This window comes from Coregonus lavaretus (assembly GCF_964263955.1).
Source record: "Coregonus lavaretus genome assembly, chromosome: 29".
NCBI classification, from domain to species: domain Eukaryota; kingdom Metazoa; phylum Chordata; class Actinopteri; order Salmoniformes; family Salmonidae; genus Coregonus; species Coregonus lavaretus.
In genome coordinates this window covers 14,242,921-14,265,123 of record NC_140016.1, presented here as the reverse complement: position 1 = coordinate 14,265,123, position 22,203 = coordinate 14,242,921, and the positions used below count along the sequence as shown (strand labels likewise).

General features: G+C 43.2%; 1 protein-coding gene across 1 annotated transcript in view; it reads right to left on the bottom strand.

Moving 5' to 3' along the window:
* LOC311105027 (mitogen-activated protein kinase kinase kinase kinase 4-like) overlaps positions 1 to 22,203 on the bottom strand; it is a gene marked incomplete at its 5' end in the record, with an annotated part of 102,061 nt that extends 79,858 nt beyond the window's left edge. Inside the window, 9 exons of the mRNA XM_084147007.1 lie at positions 855 to 933; positions 1,845 to 1,899; positions 2,070 to 2,200; positions 2,358 to 2,448; positions 2,886 to 2,996; positions 3,522 to 3,647; positions 6,244 to 6,300; positions 21,529 to 21,594; positions 22,147 to 22,203. Of these exons, the coding sequence (XP_084003133.1) occupies positions 855 to 933; positions 1,845 to 1,899; positions 2,070 to 2,200; positions 2,358 to 2,448; positions 2,886 to 2,996; positions 3,522 to 3,647; positions 6,244 to 6,300; positions 21,529 to 21,594; positions 22,147 to 22,203 (773 nt within the window). The remainder of the gene's footprint in view (positions 1 to 854; positions 934 to 1,844; positions 1,900 to 2,069; positions 2,201 to 2,357; positions 2,449 to 2,885; positions 2,997 to 3,521; positions 3,648 to 6,243; positions 6,301 to 21,528; positions 21,595 to 22,146) is intronic.

Here is a 22,203-nt window from a genome sequence, read left to right as displayed (position 1 = left end):
ATGACAAACAGGAACGTGACAATCAACCATATGTGCTCAGCCTGAACTAATGCTACAGTATACAAAAAAAAAGTGAGATAAGGGGTGAGGAAGGGACATTGTATTGCAGCAGTTTTGTTGGCAGTAATGTTATTGGAGCTAGCTAAGCAAGGGTAAAAGGTGAAGGAAGGCGGAGGGAGGCTGTATGAGTTTTGGACACTCTGGGGAAAACATTCCTGCTGTGTTGCTGATGCTCTGTGGGGCGTGGTGTCTCTGAGGGAGGGAGGCAGAGTGGTGTCGCTAAGGGAGAAAGGCAGAGTGGTGTCTCTAAGGGAGACAGAGTGGTGTCTCTAAGGGAAGGAGGCAGAATGGTGTCTCTAAGGGAGGGAAGCAGAGTGGTGTCTCTAAGGGAGGGAGGCAGAATGGTGTCTCTAAGGGAGGGAGGCAGAGTGGTGTCTCTAAGGGAGACAGAGTGGTGTCTCTAAGGGAGGGAGGCAGAATGGTGTCTCTAAGTGAGGGACGCAGAGTGGTGTCTCTAAGGGAGAAAGGCAGAGTGGTGTCTCTAAGGGAGGGAGGCAGAGTGGTGTCTCTAAGGGAGGGAGGCAGAGTGGTGTCTCTAAGGTAGGTAGAGTGGTGTCTCTAAGGGAGGCAGAGTGGTGTCTCTAAGGGAGGGAGGCAGAGTGGTGTCTCTAAGGGAGAAAGGCAGAGTGGTGTCTCTAAGGGAGGGAGGCAGAGTGGTGTCTCTAAGGGAGGGAGGCAGAGTGGTGTCTCTAAGGTAGGTAGAGTGGTGTCTCTAAGGGAGGCAGAGTGGTGTCTCTAAGGGAGAGACACAGAGTGGTGTCTCTAAGGGAGGGAGGCAGAGCTGTCTTTCTTACCATTTCTTTGATTTGAGCTTGGGGGGCGGGTTGCGAGGAATGAGGAACAGGGCTCTCATGGGATGCATGTCACACAGGGCTGGGAACAGAGAAACTATGGTTGCATCCCAAATGGCACCATATTCCCTATTTACATTTACATTTATGTCATTTAGCAGACGCTCTTATCCAGAGCGACTTACAAATAGGGCCTCTGGTCAAAAGTAGTGCACTATGTAGGGCCCAGAGGGCTCTGGTCAAAAGTAGTACACTATGTAGGGAATAGGGTGCCATTTAGAACACATAAGACAGACAGGGGACCGAGGTTATGAGAGGCCCCATTGTGCCCCAATCACATGGCAGGGAATGGAAGTGTTCCACAGTGTTGTCAATGTTATGCTACAGTCCTGTTACACTCAGCCTGATGGTAGTATATACTACACAGTCCCTACTACCATAGTCATGGGAAGTAGGGGTGCTGAGGGTGCCCCCTAAAAAATAAAATTTTATATATCTATATTTATTGATACAATTGTTTAAATGTTTTACATTTCTTTCACAAAAGTAGTACACTGGGCCTTTAACAGTCCTGTATGTCACACAGGGCTGGGAACAGAGAACCCCCCCCCCCCCCCCCCCCCCCCCGTCTGACCTCACTCGCTTCAGCGTGAGCCCAATCACTTTCAATGACACTTGGATTCAGTCCGTGACTGGTAAAACGGACTGCAATATCTGACAACACTGTGAAGTCACTCACAAAGAGAGAATGAAAACTCACAGTTAATGCAACAAAACTCAAAACTACAACTTTGTGAGACTGAAAATTCAGCATAATGACGTAGCATTCAAAAAATGCTTAAAAGAAAATAAACCATATAATTACAGTAGAGCATATTAGCCATGGCCTGGAAAACCCTCCAACTACAACTATAGGATGTGGAGGAGAAAGAGAAGATTGTTGAGACTGTAATGTGATCGGACGGGAGAGGAGGGAGGAGGGGTGACACTTACGTGGTGCTCCTTCAGCCATCTCCAGAGCTGTGATTCCCAGAGACCACAGGTCACTCTATAGGGAGTCATCCAGTCAGAGCCATTTCAGATGAACACGATAGAAATACAGACAGAAATACATAGAGTACACACACATACACACAAATAAACACACAGCCCCCCCACTCCCCCCCACATACACGCACGCAAAAACAGCATTTCCAGCAGAGATTAGCTCCCTTTTACCCTGTAGTCATAGGTAGAGTCTGGGTTCTCGTCACAGGCAATGACCTCAGGGGCCATCCAGTACGGAGTCCCAATAAAGGTGTTCCTCCTCCCTATCGTCCTGTCCAGCTGAGCACTCACCCCAAAGTCAACTGGCAAAGACAAGACACTGTGTTTGAACAGATTAAACCACACCCACAAGGGAACAGCAGGCAAATACTGAAATGACAGTGACAAATCATTTTGAAATGGCCAACTGTGGCTATGTGGGTTGTGAGTTGAACTTTGACCCTGTCTCCTAGTCCTTACCCAGCTTGACCTCTGCATTCTCGGTCAGCAGCACGTTCTGGCCTTTGATGTCACGGTGAATGACGTGGTGTGAGTGGAGGTGAGACAGGCCCTGTGTTGACACACACACACACACGCACAATGTCAGGACACTACACACAAACAAACACACACGCACGCACACACACACACATCACATGATCTCGCTCTCACTCTCTCTCAGAGCTTGGGAAGAGGCACAGCAAGGATGTGTACACTGCTTCAAAGGAGTGAAAAATAAATGCAGGACGTTTGTTTTATTTAAGATAATGACTTCACCGTGTTCCGCTGCTATCTGCTATGATGCCCTCTGCCCTTTGGGTCACCGTCTAGCCTAACTCTACATTTAGAAGAAAAAGCTCCTAATCCAAAACAATAACTCTCCTGCTACAATACGGCCGATATAGGATGAGATGAACTCTCTGAAGTGATTCTAAGGACCTTTATATTCCCCAGTGCTTTGGGGAGAACATCCTGGTTAAATGGCTTATCTCCAGTAGTAGTACTCACTCGGAGGACCTCCCTGCAGATGTAGGCGATCCAGTCCTCCTTCAGGCAGTTCCCTTTAGTCTTCTTCACTAGGTCAGTGACTGAGCCCGCCCCACAGTACTCCATCACCAGCTTTACAGCAAGGTCACACACACACACACACACACACACACACACACACACACACACACACACACACACACACACACACACACACACACACACACACACACACACACACACACACACACACACACACACACACACGGACGGATGGACACAGGCAGGCAGGCAGGCAGGCAGACGCATGCACACACACAGAGGAAATGGCTCAGACAGATGACAGGCCACCAGCAGAACAGCACCCTTTAACACACTACTGTGGCTAGGGCTACAACACCGTCACATCCCACTATAGGCATACAGCATACAAGGAAAGGCAGAGTCAAAGATACAACTCGTCATTTGATTATTTTTAAAGGGCAATGTGTAGGATGGTGTCAGGAAAAACTCATGGCCCATGTTATGTTTTCTAGGACCAAGTTTTTTTGTGCTAAAGAAAGTGTATGAGCTGTACATACAGAGATAGAGGCCCTCAAGATAAGATGATTGAAGTGAGGAGAAATCAACAGAGAGAGATGGAGAACAGCCACTCACCCAGAGCTGGTCATCCTGACCTGCAGGACTCTTCTTCACAAAGGCACCATAGTATGTAGCTATATTCCTATGATGGGAATAAGTCTTCAACATATTAATCTCTAACTTGATTTCCTCTTCTTCTTCCTGCACACAAAAAAGGATATTAACAATTTATTATATTAAACTTGACAACGGAAAACAGCAGGCCGTAATGCAGCCAACCCAAAACCCAGGGAGTGAAAACCCTGCTTCTCTTGCTTCCCCTGCACAGAACAGTTACAGTTGACTTTTAAGCCTAAATTGAAATTAAACTGAGCTGGCAGATTTGTGCTGGGCTCGCCGTACTGGTGAGATGTGCTGTTAGCCTCGCTGGACCCACGGGCCTGCCAACACACATGGCAATCAATAGTAGTGGTGATGTCATCACTGGGTCAGTAACTACCAATTATGGCGTGTGGGTTTGGAGTCCATTTTAGCATTCATGTTTACATTGCATGGGGCACTAAGGATATGTTAATTTATTTGTTTCTTCCCATACACTCCACTGGTATAGCCTCACTAAGGCTAAGGGAGGGCTCATGTAGCGTAGCGTAGCATGTCTTTGGTGTGGAGCTAGAAACAGGCACCTTCTCTTTAAGAAGCAGTATTGTGTGTCAGGAGCCTAGACGGGATTTGTTTGTGTGTGAAGCCTTGGAAAAACATGATGACACACATATGTTTGCTGTGACGAGGTGGTGTTGAAGGAGTCAGACGCAGGAGAGTAAACCACAGAAATAACAGGCTTTAATCCGCAAAATACAGGTTTACGCAGAAATACGTCAAACACACTCCAGGGCACAAAAACAGGCGCACCCTAAAATACAAGGCACACGGGAAAACTCCAGTTGATACAAAATACACGAGCTCCACCGAGCTTCACTAACCTCCACAATAAACAATCACCCACACAGACAAGGAAGCAGAGGGAACACTTATACAATGACTAATGAGGGAATAAGGACCAGGTGTGTGTGATTGAAGACAAGACAAATGGAGTGATGATAAATGGATCGGCAGTAGCTAGTAAGCCGGTGACGGCAAACGCCGAAACCTGCCCGAACAAGGAGGGGAGGCAGCCTCGGCGGAAGTCGTGACAATTGCATTTCCACTCCCAGGGTTTTCATAGTGTAGTATAGTCAACGGACTGCAACATGACACCGTCTTTCTTGCCAGGAAAACCACAACATCCCCATGCTACTGGCCAGAATATTAGAGATTCAACCTAATATGCTTTGATTTACTGTTGACTAGTTCATTCCAGATTTACAGGGGCTGATAGCTTGTCTGGTTTGTTTAACAATAACGATACGGCTCTGCAAGAAAAATAATTACAGGATTATAAATGTGTTGTTTTCTGTACCAATACACAGACTTAACAACCAGTACACATTAGAAATAGACTACTACATAATACAATGAGGGAATTGATCTTCTCTATAACTTTTCCCTGAACGGTAGCAGTACAACAGAAGAGGTTTAAATGGGGACACCAGGCAGTTTCTCTCTCTATTCTCGCCTCACAGATGCTCTCTGTACAGGACAATGTCTCAATCCCCAAGAGGGGTCGAGGCGAGTGACCGGGCCGCGACTGGGCCCTGGGTCATGGCTGAGGCCAGGCAGCCTGAGTAGTGGGGGATAATGGAGGGGGAGCGGGAGAAGGAGAGTGAGGGTGGGTGGGGGATGGGGGGGTTGGATATGTGACTGTGGGGAGGGATGTGTTTTCGGGGAGAGGCCCTGGGCCTTCAGAGAGGGGCTATTCAGTTGTCCAGGAAATCTCCTGCTAGTATCTCTCAGGGCAGATAGACAATACAAGATGGACAGGGAAAGGGAAAAGGCTGAAGAGAGATAGAGAGCCTGGGGGGGCGTGTTATCTTCTCGGCTTTTACTCTTTGGGGTGCGATACGGTGAGCTGGGCTTTTTAAACACACCTCAGCACCGCATATATCCTTTATGTGTTAGGCCAAGACAACACCTGTAATATCAGCCAGCAATACAAGGCTTATCTAATAAAAAGCAAGTCTAGATCAAAACACAGATATTGGATAACTTAATATCAGTTTTAATGTGATGTTTTGATGATGATACATTTGAAACTGTGTCTTACATTCTCTATTGAGTGGGTAGTGAAATACTCATTTGTTTTTCATGCAGTGTGTTGAACTTTAGTCACTCTAGGACAGACAGAATTTCAGATTGCACTGCAGAGAATGTCTGATGCTGTTGATCCTCCCTCAAAACAAAATAAAAAATCTGATTTAATTAAATCTTTGGCCATGTACACTTTGTGCTATTGTAATAACGCTGCTCTTTGTTCTCATAGCGGGCCAGGAGGGCCAACTCAATCAAGTACGTAGTCTCATCACCAGGTAGCTTTATTGCCCTGAGGGAATGAGATGATTGAACTTTCCCTGAACAAACATGGCTCCCAGTGTTCTCACCTGACAGCTCAGGATATAATAACCTTTGATGCGCTGTGTTAACCGGGCCTCATTTGCATTTCTTAAATAAAACAGGGGAAACTCTGATCTGAGTTTGATGTGATGAAACCTTTGGGGTCCCCTCCTTAGCCCCTCCTTGCCCCTTTAAGTTGGCAGAGTGGCAGTCACACGGCTATGTCCCTCCCTGCATACAGTATGTCTGGGTGGCTTTGACGGGCAGGGAGGAAGGGACGGAGACAGGAACCGGGAAGTAGCCGTCTTACCTCTGTCACGTCCATGACCTTGATAGCAGCCAGCTGTCCTGTCTTCACATGTCGACCCTGCCGAGACACAAGGATAGTTAGGGGCACAGTTAGGGACAGAATGGCCTTCAGCCGCCACTGACAGCTGAGACAATCAAAGACCCTCAGAGAGCTGAGTAAATTTGGTATTGTGACCCTAGAAGCTTACGTCACAAAGTCACTCAAGACACTTTGAAAAAAGTAAAAGAAGGTATTTTGTGCATAGTCATTCAGGCTAATTGCACAAACATTATGCAGTAGTTAAGCTTATTGTTAAGAAAATAACTGCATTTTATTAAAAAATACCACAACGGAAAGTCTAGTGTCTAAGACAATGTCTACCAGTCAGCTGAGGTGAATTGAGAGAGGGGAAAATGTATCTATTTCTCTAACTGAATCTGGTGGCTACGTCCATTTGAGCAGAAAAAGAGGGAGAGGTAGAAGAGCAATGCTACGGTAAAATATGAAACGTGTTGTAACCTGAGGAGCAGAAAAGTAGGTACAGCAACTATTATTTGTGAAAAGTTTGTAGAGAAAATGGAACAAGGGCTGAGCCGAGGCAATATGTCTCACTAGACTGACCTCCATTGTTTGTTTATTTGAAAAATGGCTCATATCATCAACACAATTTACTGTTGTCTGCAGAATATCATGTACGTATGGAATGATTGAGTAGCTTGAAAATACCACAAAATGCAGTTATCCACCTCAGAACCCCCCACCCCCATGAAATGCATTTGAGTTAATATCCTATTTCCAAATCAGGAGTTCAGCGAGGGACAATCAGATTGGACAATCACATAATCAATACAATGCATTTAGCTGCCTCTCATGAACCAATAAGAGGCTTCTGTAACGCTCTCCCTGACTCTAGCCATCTTGTCCCTGTTCAGTCACAGCGCAGTGGGCTGAGGCAGATTAATGTTAGTCCGTCACACTTTACTGTTATTTTGCGAATGAATTTGTCATTTTGACAGGTGCCATATATTTGAGTTTCTTATGCAGTGGAGTGAATGCAATGTATGTGGTTCTGTATTCTCCTCATGACAACAGACTACAGTCAAACCAAGAGAGCTCTTATCATCCAGTATATCACAGTGCAGTTTTGCTCTAGATGCTAGAATCACTTATCCTCCAGGAGAGAGGAATGATCCTGACCATTCATAAGTGACTATGCTCACTGACAGAATATGACACGACTGCCCATCTGTAATACAGTGCACTTTTACATTTACATTTTTAGTCATTTAGCAGACGCTCTTATCCAGAGCGACTTACATACATACTGGCCCCCCGTGGGAATTGAACCCACAACCCTGGCGTTGCAAGCGCCATGCTCTACCAACTGAGCTACACTTGTCGAAAATGTAGCTAATTGAGAATGAGCTTAGTAGCTAGTTTCTCATGTTACAGACTGGCAATGCTGCTGTACAAAAACTACAAAACATGTTTTTTAAACATTCACTCAGCAAAGGTTAAAATCACATATTCATGAATATGTAAATTTATAACAACCAATCTATTTATTGGTGATAGGACAACTGTGACCAACATCCCTTTAACAAAATAAAAGGACAGAATGCAGAAGCATATGTGTCTCTTTTGCCTCAGTGCATTTACACAAATGTTTTCTTTCTTATTTTGTCATTCTGGACTACCTGTCTAAGCATTTTGTGTGTACACAAGGAGATCAAAGACTAACATTGCATTCAATTGTATCCAGGAAGAGAATTTCACACAGCTATACCATGTGTGAACTACTCACTTCACCACAACACCACTATGCTCTCACTAGTCTGGTGTATTTGACCTTATTATCAAAACAGGAGAAGAAATGAAAATGCACAAGGAGAGAGAACACTTTTAATTCCCAATATTCTCTATACTAAGGATATTGGAGATTTAGCTATCCATTATCTAGATACAAGCTACTCATCTCAAGCAGAGTTTCTAATTCAACTTTGAAAACCCTGAACACATCAGGGAAAACCTAAAAAGAGTTTCTCTGTTGGTAGCTTGCCAGTATTGTTCCAATATATCTCAATGGCAATTGACAAGACACCCACTCACTCCACAAATGCAAGCTTGGAGAAAGGCATCAATCACATAGTATTGTGCAGCTGCACTGTTCCAAAATATGCTAGTCTACGTAACCACAGTCTTGCACATCCACAGAAATGGGGGATCACTACTCATTCACATATGTGATTACGATCCGATCCACAGTTTGGCTTGAAATAAAACCATAGACTGTATACAGTATTGTTGCTACTTTTAGAAAAAATAGTTCCAAAAAGGGTTCTTCAGCTCACTCCATAGGATAACCATTATTGGTTCAAGGTAGAACCCTTTTTGGTTTCAGGTAGAACCCTTTTAGGTTCCTTGTAAAACCCTCTCTGGAAAGGGTGCTACCTGGAACCAAAAAGCGTTCTTCAAAGGGTTCTCCTATGGGGACAGCCAAATAACCCTTTTAGGTTCTAGATAGCATCTTTTTTTGTAAGAATGTACTGTACAGATTGCAATAAAATATAAATAAACAGAAAGCAGTGCCTTTGAGTATAAGCATGTTTATTGCTATTTCTTGTTATTGCCTGCCCATGTTATCTGTACGTACTGTAGGACATCAATATGAGTAGAGACTAGAGTGTTTGGCGGTTGGGCAGACTGCAGCAGGCCACACCATGTGAACAGAACTCTGAAGTAGACACTCAGAACCAGGTTCAATCAGGATGTGGGCCAGGGTTCCCCACAAGCACAGGCAGGAGGTAAAATGGCCACAGCTTCCTGTGCCAGACCAGCAGAGTGAGAGAGCAAGCACACATGGAAAATAACAAGACCCCCCTAATTGAATCTGATTAAAATCTGATTCTCTATTACAATAGCAATGGGCTGAAAACTGTTGGGCCAATGACCATATCAAACAATACAGTTCTAGGCAAATCAGATTTTTAACAAATGTTTTACAAAATTACAAATGTATATTTCTTCTGTAGAAAAATATATTAGTCATAAGAGGGATTGACGCACATTCTTGCTTTGACCAAAATTATTCTTAAACGTTCAGGCTGGCTGTGTTCCATTGCCACAGGCAAACTCTCCAAATACAAAGCCAAGCTTTTATACAGGCTATTTTCAAAGGGGAACACAAATGAAGTTAGTTAATAAACAGGGGAAAAAAGCTTTTGGTGGTCAGACAATTCACGATCAGTTGTGGGCACTGCAAAGTAGAGTATTCTTTACAATATACAGATGTAGGATCTTTATTTGATCACTCTTTTGTTGCTGAGAATTTTACTGCACAGCAGGAAATGCAAACTTGTAGTGTATTTTAGTTTGAAAAAGGCTTCTAAAGTTTGTAATTTCCACTTTCAAAATTCAGACTTTATTTGCCCTAACGAAAAAATATATCAACCACTACAGTCGTGGTCAAAAGTTTTGAGAATGACACAAATATTAATTTTCACAAAGTCTGCTGCCTCAGTTTTTATGATGGCAATTTGCATATACTCCAGAATGTTATGAAGAGTGATCAGATTAATTGCAATTAATTGCAAAGTCCCTCTTTGCCATGAAAATGAACTTAATCCCCCAAAAACATTTCCACTGCATTTCAGCCCTGCCACAAAGGACCAGCTGACATCATGTCAGTGATTCTCTCGTTAACACAGGTGAGAGTGTTGACGAGGACAAGGCTGGAGATCACTCGGTCATGCTGATTGAGTTAGAATAATAGACTGGAAGCTTTAAAAGGAGGGTGGTGCTTGAAATCATTGTTCTTCCTCTGTTAACCATGGTTACCTGCAAGGAAACACGTGCTGTCATCATTGCTTTGCACAAAAAGGGCTTCACAGGCAAGGATATTGCTGCTAGTAAGATTGCACCTAAATCAACCATTTATCGGATCATCAAGAACTTCAAGGAGAGAGGTTAAATTGTTGTGAAGAAGGCTTCAGGGCGCCCAAGAAAGTCCAGCAAGCGCCAGGACCGTCTCCTAAAGTTGATTCAGCTGTGGGATCGGGGCACCACCAGTGCACAGCTTGCTCAGGAATGGCAGCAGGCAGGTGTGAGTGCATCTGCACGCACAGTGAGGCGAATACTTTTGGAGGATGGCCTGGTGTCATGAAGGGCAGCGAGGAAGCCACTTCTCTCCAGGAAAAACATCAGGGACAGACTGATATTCTGCAAAAGGTACAGGGATTGAACTGCTGAGGACTGGGGTAAAGTCATTTTCTCTGATGAATCCCCTTTCCGATTGTTTGGGGTATCCGGAAAAAAGCTTGTCCGGAGAAGACAAGATGAGCGCTACCATCAGTCCTGTGTCATGCCAACAGTAAAGCATCCTGAGACCATTCATGTGTGGGGTTGCTTCTCAGCCAAGGGAGTGGGCTCACTCACAATTTTGCCTAAGAACACAGACATGAATAAAGAATGGTGCCAACACATCCTCCGAGAGCAACTTCTCCCAACCATCCAAGAACAGTTTGGTGATGAACAATGCTTTTCCCAGCATGATGGAGCACCTTGCCATAAGGCAAAAGTGATAACTAAGTGGCTCGGGGAACAAAACATCAACATTTTGGGTCCATGGCCAGGAAACTCCCCAGACCTTAATCCCATTGAGAACTTGTGGTCAAGCCTCAAGAGGCGGGTGGACAAACAAAAACCCACAAATTCTGACAAACTCCAAGCATTGATTATGCAAGAATGGGCTGCCATCAGTCAGGATGTGGCCCAGAAGTTAATTGACATCATGCCAGGGCGGATTGCAGAGGTCTTGAAAAAGAAGGGTCAACACTGCAAATACTGACTCTTTGCATAAACTTAATGTACTTGTCAATAAAAGCCTTTGACACTTATGGAATGCTTGTAATTATACTTCAGTATACCATAGTAACATCTGACAAAAATATCTAAAAACACTGAAGCAGCAAACTTTGTGAAGACCAATACTTGTGTCATTCTCAAATGTTTTGACCACGACTGCACATATATTTCCATTCATAATAATTCACATAATATTTCACATTTCCTGTTGCTGCAGGATTATTTTCTTCATTGCAAACTGGCTCAAATTTAGATCCTACATCTGTAGGGGAATAATTCCTAGTGTTAGTGGGATATGAGACATTGAGACCTTGAACATGCATAACATACAGAGGGACAATATTTATAGGTCTCAATCTCACAGAATCACTGCAGAAGTAGCAGATCATTTGATTTCCCATTTCAAAATGCTTCTTTTAGTGTGCCAGCAAATCCTTTGTCTAACATGTCAGACTAACATGTTCAAAAACAAAACTGTTTTAAAAATAAACCTGGCATACTGTATGTATGCGCCCCCAAAGTCATTATTATTTGACAGATAATGACTGCAAGCATGTCCACATGATCCAAAGCAAGCCATAAAGAGACTGCATGAGAGAGATGAGAGCACATTCCTCCTGCTGATCAAAGGAGAGGAGAGAGAAAAGAGCAAACTGTCTACTAATCGGCCCGCGGCTCAAACCCCTACAACCTCTTCAGCATTCCACACAGCACACAGTGAGCCTGCTCTCTCTGAAACACATTCAATTTCTCGGCATTGCATAAATCACATTCTCCATTCTTATAAAGAGACACTCAAGTCAGAGTTTCCCCTAGGATTCTTTTCAGCAGTGGTTGCAAAGTTAGCGTAAGGGGTTGGGGGCGTGGTAGTGGTAGTGGGCATGGCCAATGTCGTGGTCTCCAACCGAACATTTTAGAGGCCGTCCTCTTGGCCACAGAGACAAAGATTTTATGTTTTAAAGCTATAATATGTAACTATTTGGGCGACCTGACCAAATTCACATGGATATGTGGGTTATAGATCTTTCATTCCCATTAAAAGCAAGTCTAAGAAGCGGTAGATCTGTTCTATGTGTGCTATTTCTATGTTTCCCGTTCTGAAGTTTCGTTTTTGCGTCTTTTACTTTTGGTTTTGTACACCAGCTTCAAACAGCTGAATATACAATATTTTTGGTTATGGAAAATATATTTCACAGCGGTTTAGATGATACAATGATTCTCTACACAATCACAGCTTCTTTTGTCACATAAACTGAAATTACGAATTTTTGTAACCAGGAAATGGAGGAGCGATTTCTGCATAGTGCATCTTTAAAGCACATTTCCTGCAATTCTACACATTGCCATGAAAATGTTACAGTTTTAAACCTACACTATATATACAAAAGTATGTGGACACCCCTTCAAATTAGTGGATTTGGCTATTACAGCCACACCCGCTTTTGACAGGTGTATAAATTCGAGCACTCAGCCATGCAATCTCCATAGACAAACATTGGCAGTAGAATGGCCTTGCTGAAGAGCTCAGTGACTTTCAACGTGGCACCGTCATAGGATGCCACCTTTCCAACATAAAATGTCTGCCCTGCTAGAGCTGTCCCGGTCAACTGTAAGAGTTGTTATTGTGAATTGGAAACGTCTAGGATCAACAACGGCTCAGCTGCGAAGTGGTAGGCCACACAAGCTCACAGAACGGGACGCCGAGTGCTGAAGCGCTCCTTTTCCTCATTCACTACTTCCTGTTTTTCTGCCTATCATTAGATACAATGCGATAGGGGGAGAGAGGGGCTTCACAGTATGGTTAGGGAATAATGAGGAAATCCCCTTTTGGACAGGCTGCCCTCTCCACACCCTCCCACTGAGGGTAGGATTTAGTGGTTATCACCCACTACTAGGGTTGGGCGGTATCCAGATTTTCATACCATCATACTATTTCTGTACCATATGCGTATGCGGTATTACTGGCAGTTCACACAAGGGGTGCTATAAAATAATATCTATATATAATTTTTTGTATTTACAAAAAATATGCACAAAACTATTTAGGCAAGAGGGATCTTGATCCAGGATGGGATCGAATGTCTCTGATGTAACCAGGAAGCTTGATTTTGATATCCAGCCACTTAGCTAGCAAGTTAGCAAACCAAATGCATAACTGGAGCCCTGAGCTGGATATCATTTATTTGACACATCTTAGATTTCTTATACACTGAACAAAAATATAAACACAATATGTAAAGTGTTGGTCCCATGTTTCATGAGCTGAAATAAAGGATTGCAGACATTTTCCATATGCACAAAAAACGTATTTATCTCAAATGTGGACAAATTTGTTTACATCCCTGTTAGTGAGCATTTCTCCTTTGCCAAGATAATCCATCCACCTGACAGGTGTGGCATATCAAGGAGCTGATTAAACAGCATGATCACTACACAGGTGCACCTTGTGCTGGGGACAATAAAAGGCCACTCTAAAATGTGCAGTTTTGTCACACAACACAATGTCACAAGTTTTGAGGGAGCGTGCAATTGGCATGCTGAGTGCAGGAATGTCCACCAGAGCTGTTACCAGATAATTGAATGTTCATTTCTCTACCATAAGCCACCTCTAACTTAGTTTTAGAGAATTTGGTAGTACGTCCAACTGGCCTCACAACCGCAGACCACGTATATGGTGTTGTATGGGCGAACGGTTTGCTGATGTCAACATTGTGAACAGAGTGCCCCATGGTGGCGGTGGGGTTATGGTATGGGCAGGCATAAGCTACGGACAACAAACACAATTGCATTTTATCGGTGGCAATTTGAATTCACAGAAAAACCGTGATGAGATCCTGAGGCCCATTGTCGTGCCATTCATCCTCCACCATCACCTAATGTTTCAGCATGATAATGCACAGCCCCATATCGCAACGATCTGTACACAATTCCTGGAAGCTGAAAATGCCCCAGTTATTCCATGGCCTGCATACTCACCAGACATGTCACCCATTGAGCATGTTTGGGATGCTCTGGATCGACGTGTACAACAGCGTGTTCCAGTTCCCACCAATATCCAGCAACTTCGCACAGCCATTGAAGATGAGTGGGACAACATTCCACAGGCCACAATCAACAGCCTGGTCATACCAGATACTGACTGGTTTTCTGATCCACACCCCTCCCATACAGTGAGGGAAAAAAGTATTTGATCCCCTGCTGATTTTGTACGTTTGCCCACAAAGAAATGATCAGTCTGTAATTTTAATGGTAGGTTTATTTGAACAATGAGAGACAGAATAACAACAAAAAAATCCAGAAAAACGCATGTCAAAAATGTTATAAATTGATTTGCATTTTAATGAGAGAAATAAGTATTTGACCCCCTCTCAATCAGAAATATTTTTGGCTCCCAGGTGTCTTTTATACAGGTAACGAGCTGAGATTAGGAGCACACTCTTAAAGGGAGTGCTCCTAATCTCAGCTTGTTACCTGTATAAAAGACACCTGTCCACAGAAGCAATCAATCAATCAGATTCCAAACTCTCCACCATGGCCAAGACCAAAGAGCTCTCCAAGGATGTCAGGGACAAGATTGTAGACCTACACAAGGCTGGAATGGGCTACAAGACCATCGCCAAGCAGCTTGGTGAGAAGGTGACAACAGTTGGTGCGATTATTCGCAAATGGAAGAAACACAAAATAACTGTCAATCTCCCTCGGCATGGGGCTCCATGCAAGATCTCACCTTGTGGAGTTGCAATGATCATGAGAACGGTGAGTAATCAGCCTAGAACTACACGGGAGGATCTTGTCAATGATCTCAAGGCAGCTGGGACCATAGTCACCAAGAAAACAATTGGTAACACACTACGCCGTGAAGGACTGAAATCCTGCAGCGCCTGCAAGGTCCCCCTGCTCAAGAAAGCACATATACAGGCCCGTCTGAAGTTTGCCAATGAACATCTGAATGATTCAGAGGAGAACTGGGTGAAAGTGTTGTGGTCAGATGAGACCAAAATCGAGCTCTTTGGCATCAACTCAACTCGCCGTGTTTGAAGGAGGAGGAATGCTGCCTATGACCCCAAGAACACCATCCCCACCGTCAAACATGGAGGTGGAAACATTATGCTTTGGGGGTGTTTTTCTGCTAAGGGGACAGGACAACTTCACCGCATCAAAGGGACGATGGACGGGGCCATGTACCGTCAAATCTTGGGTGAGAACCTCCTTCCCTCAGCCAGGGCATTGAAAATGGGTCGTGGATGGGTATTCCAGCATGACAATGACCCAAAACACATGGCCAAGGCAACAAAGGAGTGGCTTAAGGTCCTGGAGTGGCCTAGCAAGTCTCCAGACCTTAATCCCATAGAAAATATGTGGAGGGAGCTGAAGGTTCGAGTTGCCAAACGTCAGTCTCGAAACCTTAATTGCTTGAAGAAGATCTTTAAAGAGGAGTGGGACAAAATCCCTCCTGAGATGTGTGCAAACCTGGTGGCCAACTACAAGAAACGTCTGACCTCTGTGATTGCCAACAAGGGTTTTGCCACCAAGTACTAAATCATGTTTTGCAGAGGGGTCAAATACTTATTTCCCTCATTAAAATGCAAATCGATTTATGACATTTTTGACATGCGTTTTTCTGGATTTTTTGTTGTTGTTATTCTGTCTCTCACTGTTCAAATAAACCTACCATTAAAATTATAGACTGATCATGTCTTTGTCAGTGGGCAAACGTACAAAATCAGCAGGGGATCAAATACTATTTTCCCTCACTGTATCTGTATTCCTAGTCATGTGAAATCCATAGATTAGGGCCTAATTTATATATTTTAATTGACTGATTTCCTTATGAAATGGTATATCACCCAACGCCTACCCACTACCACAGTTCCTACCCCTCAGGCATGGGTGGGGTCCTACTCAGAGGCTGCATCCCAAATGTCTCCCTATTCCCTATGGGCCCTGGTCAAAAGTAGTGCACTAAATAGGGAATAGAGTACCATTCGTAACGCATCCAGTGAGCCCACATCTCAACACCAGGACGGAGCCCTTCCATGTCTCTTTCTCAGAGCTGAGGGGACTGGGATACAGTAACGCCACCAGATCCAGGCAGGTGTCCCAGTGGTTTGAGCAGCGGCTGAGGTTCAGAAATCCGTTTCCTCTCCCTGCCTGCTCTGTGATGATTCCCAACATACTTGGACTTTCTCAATATCAGACCTGGGAGGTACGCAAGTGACAACGCCTCTCCAGTGCTGCTCTGTCGCTGCAGTGCTAGCCTGGCTTTAACCAAATTTTCACACTTCATGAGTTTGCATTTCGCAAGACAGGGAAGTGCCCATTCAAAAGAAGAATACACCCTAGATATAGTCAGCCTAAGAACAATAGGACGAGATATTGCTATATCGACTGAGACAGTTATCATCATACAATAAGAATGTATTGCTGAACCATATACAACATGTTAAACACTGAAAATGACATGGATGACACAATTTACGGTACGCCTAATTACTTCAACACCCTTGATTACTGTATCCTCAGAAGACACAGATGAGATCACTGATGCAACAAATCACAATCCATATCTCATTCTTACTAAGCTGGTTAGTCACATGATAGGGTTCACCCTGGAATGAGTGAGAGACCCTATCACACAAGCTCCTCTCTGAATGGACCATCCTATTCTGCTGCCAAACTACATGAAGCCCCCAGAGGATAAACTACCTCAGGGAAACTACTCTCATCATGTGACCTCTTGCTAGCAATCCACCCTTTTAACCAGCATGGATGGGTCTCTGTAAGATTTACTATGTTAAGAAAGCCATTACTCCGATGCCTGTGACGAATGCAAAGATGAGGCCAGACACATAACCCTTAGGAAAACATGATGAGGACATACCAGCTGCTTCACCCTAAAACCTCAGGAGATTAGGGGCGGTTCTAAAATGAAGCCCACCACTGGCCGTCAGACACACGACAAGAACAAGATTATCCAAAACACTACAATAAAAAAATAAGAGTATTCGGTGCCTTACAATAAGATGATAAGAATGGTGTGTTAAACAGGTCAAAAACAGCCTCCCATGTAAACGAAGGCAGAATGGAAACAATAGACCAGCATTGGTGCCAAGTCCTCCTCTCCTGAGCATGACAACAAGTCAGATACCCTAGCATAATAAAACTGCATGGTATTATCAGGATTATATTAACTGAAGTGATATTATTTTCTAACAGACCCAATCAGTGAATAGTAGTAATATGTTGTTAGAATTTTGTGCTGCTTGCAAGCATTATTAATTATTTGATTTGGAAACATACTATCTCATCTTGGATGCCATAGCATGGACTGGTGTTTTGAAGAACAGACATTGAACATCATATGGCAAAGGTCACCCATTTGAGAGAGTTTACTGGGTGGACATTCTCATCAGTGTTTCTCTTTGTATGACAACACTGCCATTTCCACTGCTCTCACCAAAGATCCCACCACACATCACGCTAACAACAGCATTGTTCTGCATTTTAAATTGCTGAAGATTTGCCCTGAAGTGTACTGTACAACTAAATCACGCTTCACCATCTGGCAGTCCGACGGACTAATCTGGGTTTGGCGGATGCCAGGGGAACGCTACCTGCCCGAATGCATAGTGCCAACTATAAAGTTTGGTGGAGGACGAATAATGGTCTGGGGCTGTTTTTCATGGTTCGGGCTAGGCCCCTTAGTTCCAGTGAAGGGAAACCTTAACGCTACAGCATACAATGACATTCTAGACGATTCTGTGCTTCCAACTTTGTGGCAACAGTTTGGGGAAGGACCTTTCCTGTTTCAGCATGAAAATGCCCCCCGTACAATGGTTTGTCGAGATCGGTGTGGAAGAACATGACTGGCCTGCACAGAGCCCTGACCTCAACCCCATCGAACACCTTTGGGATGAATTGGAACACCGACTGCGAGCCAGACCTAATCGCCCAACATCAGTACCCGACCTCACTAATGCTCTTGTGGCTGAATGGAAGCAAGTCCCCGCAGCAATGTTCCCAGAAGAGTGGAGGATGTTATAGCAGGAAAGGGGGACCAAGTCCATATTAATGCCCATGATTTTGGAATGAGACGTTCGACAAGCAGGTGTCCACATACTTTTGGTCATGTAGTGTATTTAAATGATATTGAAATCATTTTCATGTTCATTCAATTGAGTTTTATTTAGCTATTTGGCTACCTTATTTAGCTATTTTGCCTCAATATATTTCATGATGTGTAGCCTAACATGTGCACAATGATGTGCCAAATCTTGATTTAGTGCATTATTATAGTGTAAGCATTAGAATAAGCAATATTTGCAGCCATAGGTGATAATATCTCTCTAGGAGCTGATCCGTCGTCAGTATTGTGGAATAATTCTAATATTAAGGTAAGACAAGGCAACTGCACCGCCCGCAACCACAGGGCTCTCCAGAGGGTGGTGCAGTCTGCCCAACGCATCACCGGGGGCACACTGCCTGCCCTCCAGGACACCTACAGCACCCGATGTCACAGGAAGGACAAAAAGATAATCAAGGACAACAACCAGAAGGCGAGGTCAGTACAGGTGCATCAAAGCTGGGACAGAGAGATTGCTTCTATCTCAAGGCCATCAGACTGTTAAATAGCCATCACTCGCCGGCTACCACCCGGTTACTCAACCCTGCACCTTAGAGTCTGCTGCCCTATATACATAGACATGGAATCACTGGCCACTTTAATAATGGAACACTAGTCTCTTTAATCTCGACTGCTTTACTCATCTCATATGTATATACTGTATTCTATTCTACTGTATTTTAGTCAATGCCACTCTGACATTGCTCGTCCTAATATTTATATATTTCTTAATTCCATTCTTTTACTTTTAGATTTGTGTATTGTTGTGAATTGTTAAATACTACTGCACTGTTTGAGCTAGGAACACAAGCATTTCGCTATATCCGCAATAACATCTGCTAAATATGTGTATGTGAGCAATAACATTTGATTTGATTTGATTTGAATGGAGAAAGCTGACCCAGAGCAGCGCTCCCTTTCTTTCGATCCTATCAGTATCGACACATGCCTCAACGATGCACTTAGCGAACATTCTCTCTGCGTGGTGTTTTGGGAAACACGTTACATCTTCGGCCATTATAGGAAAGATGCATCATTAAAACACTCGTAAGCCTAAGTTCCATCACTATTGGGAAACCGGGCCCTGGACTGTTCTTTGTTTTCTCAGCCTGACAGTAATTATCACGTCTTATAAATTCAGCATGGAACAAAACTGTGGCATGGATCAGACATCTGCACTGAAACCCGAAGGGGACGGATGATTAAAACCAAGACTTCCGACTGTACTGTAAAACCAGATGTGCTACCTTCAGAACAAGCCCAATAAACAATTTCAAAATCAATAGTTTCCACAGACGCACATTCCCTGTGACGTGCTGTTTTCAAAACTGATAAATTGGCTTGGAGAAAAAAATAAAATAAAAAGATTCTGAGACCACTATGACCATTATGACCACAATGACCACTATGATCATTATGACCACAATGACCACTATGACCATTAGGACCACAATGACCACTATGATCATTATGACCACAATGACCACTATGACCATTAGGACCACAATGACCACTATGATCATTATGACCACTATGACCACAATGACCACAATGACCATTAGGACCACAATGACCACTATGACCATTAGGACCACTATGACCACTGTGACCACTATGACCACTGTGACCACTATGACCATTATGACCACTATGACCACTATGACCACTGTGACCAATGTGACCACTATGACCATTATGACCACTATGACCACTATGACCACTGTAACCATTATGACTATTATGACCACTGCAACCACTGTGAGTACTGTGACCACTATAACCACTGTCTGGAGACAACCTCCTCTACTCTACTAATGAATCTGGGCTGGAGAAGACAACCACAACCTCACATTTCTCAACAATGTCAACAACTTATGCAAGTACATGGTATGATAAACCACTGATGTGTTACACCACTTGAAAATAAATATGTTATTATTAAGGTTTTATTGAGTAATAACTACATTATTTTATTTTTTGTAACGCCCACCACTTTCCTTAGACTATTCTAGTGAAATAAAAGGATTCAGAATTACAGTGTGAAATACAAGAAACAATCTGGATTCATTCTCATTGCATGTAAACAATACATACAGTTAGTATGACCATGAAAATAAACACATTTGAGGGAAGTGTTTGGCTGGGTGATTACAGTGTGCAGTATTACTGATCACACTTCTTAGTGTTTATATACACTAAGCATACAAAACATTAGGAACACCTTCCTAATATTGACTTGCACCCCCTTTTGCCCTCAAAACAGCCTCAATTCATCGTGGCATGGACTTTACAAGGTGTTGAAAGCATTCCACAGGGATGCTGGCCCATGTTGACTCCAATGCTTCCCACAGTTGTGTCAAGTTTGCTGGATGTCCTTTGGGTGGTGGACCATTCTTGATACACACGGGAAACTGTTGATCGTGAAAAACTCAGCAGCGTTGCAGTTCTTGACACACTCAAACCGGTGCACCTGGCACCTACTACCATACCCCGTTCATAGGCACTTAAATATTTTGTCTTGTCTATTCACCCTCTGAATGGCACACATACACAATCCATGTCTCAATTGTCTCAAGGCTTGAAAATCCTTCTTTAACCTGTCTCCTCCCCTTCATCTACACTGATTGAAGTGGATTTAACAGGTGACATCAATAAGGGATCATAGCTTTCACGTGGATTCATCTGGTCAGTCTATGTCATGGAAAGAGCAGGTGTTCCTAATGTTTTGTACACTCAGTGTATGTGAGATAGAAATCGTTGACCTGAAGAATGACAAGGAATGTGGAATAATGTGTGAAGTCACTGTTCCTGTTATAGGTCTGAAAGTGTGCACTGCACTGCACACAGAAGAGGAAAGAAGAAGAGGAGGCCATCTGGCCACTAATGGCCAACTCTGACATTGATCCATATAACAGAAAAAATATATTAAATTCAGGTGAGATTCCTGCAGAAACTGACATGCTGTGTACAACCTTAACAACAGATTTAACAGTTTAAGTTTGGAACTATGCTAACTCCGGTTTAGGGACTGATATTAACAGACAACCTTCTTGCACTTTTGAATATAACTGGACAAAAATTGTGTGACATTAAATAAGCTTTTTAATATCATGTCCTCTTGATTTAGCTGATATCTCTTTTATGTTACACCGGATCAACTTCAATTAAAGATTTAGAGGGTGCCATCATGTAATGTTTACATAGTGTATATTTTCAATATGCTCCTCAGAATGTCAATCATTACAACTGACAACACATCTGCAATTGTAATCATGGTCAAAGACAAGAATAGGAGAGTGGGTCTGACATAAACTACAAACCTTGTAGACTTGCCCATATGTTCCATTTCCAACCACTTCTACCAGCTCAAATATCCCAGCAGGATCCTGAAACAAGAGGACAACATTACACTACTTCACATGAATTGAAAGGGCACAAACATAAATAAATAAAGTAATTTTCAAAGCACCTGATCAGAATAATGTTGGACCTTTAGGTCATCACTTAAACGTAATATTGCATGGCATGGCTCCCTACAAGTATGTTTCATTTGTTCACACTTGTACCATGCCAGCACCATATTCCTACTGCATTATTATTGTAACTTTGACAACTTTACTTTTTTAAACTCATGTTATTTTACCCCCAACCATTCAGTTGCTTATGAAACAGTTGTAAATCTGACAAACCAAAAACATATTAACTTCTGAAAGCAAAACATGTACAGAAAATTGCATCAATGGTTTTATAATATTGTGACAGGAAAGCTCAAACAATTTGTTACAATGTTGCTAACTTTTTGTTACAATGTCGCTGACGTTTCCTCAAATGACTAGACTACAGTTTGAAACTTTGCAACCTTCATTGACTACGACAATGTTTACACAATGGTCAAACTACATTTCAATTAATTAGACGTTGGCACAACTAGAACTCACCCTCAACGCAGAGAGGTCAATATTGTCCAAACTTCGTGTAGTGCAGTCTCGCGCCAT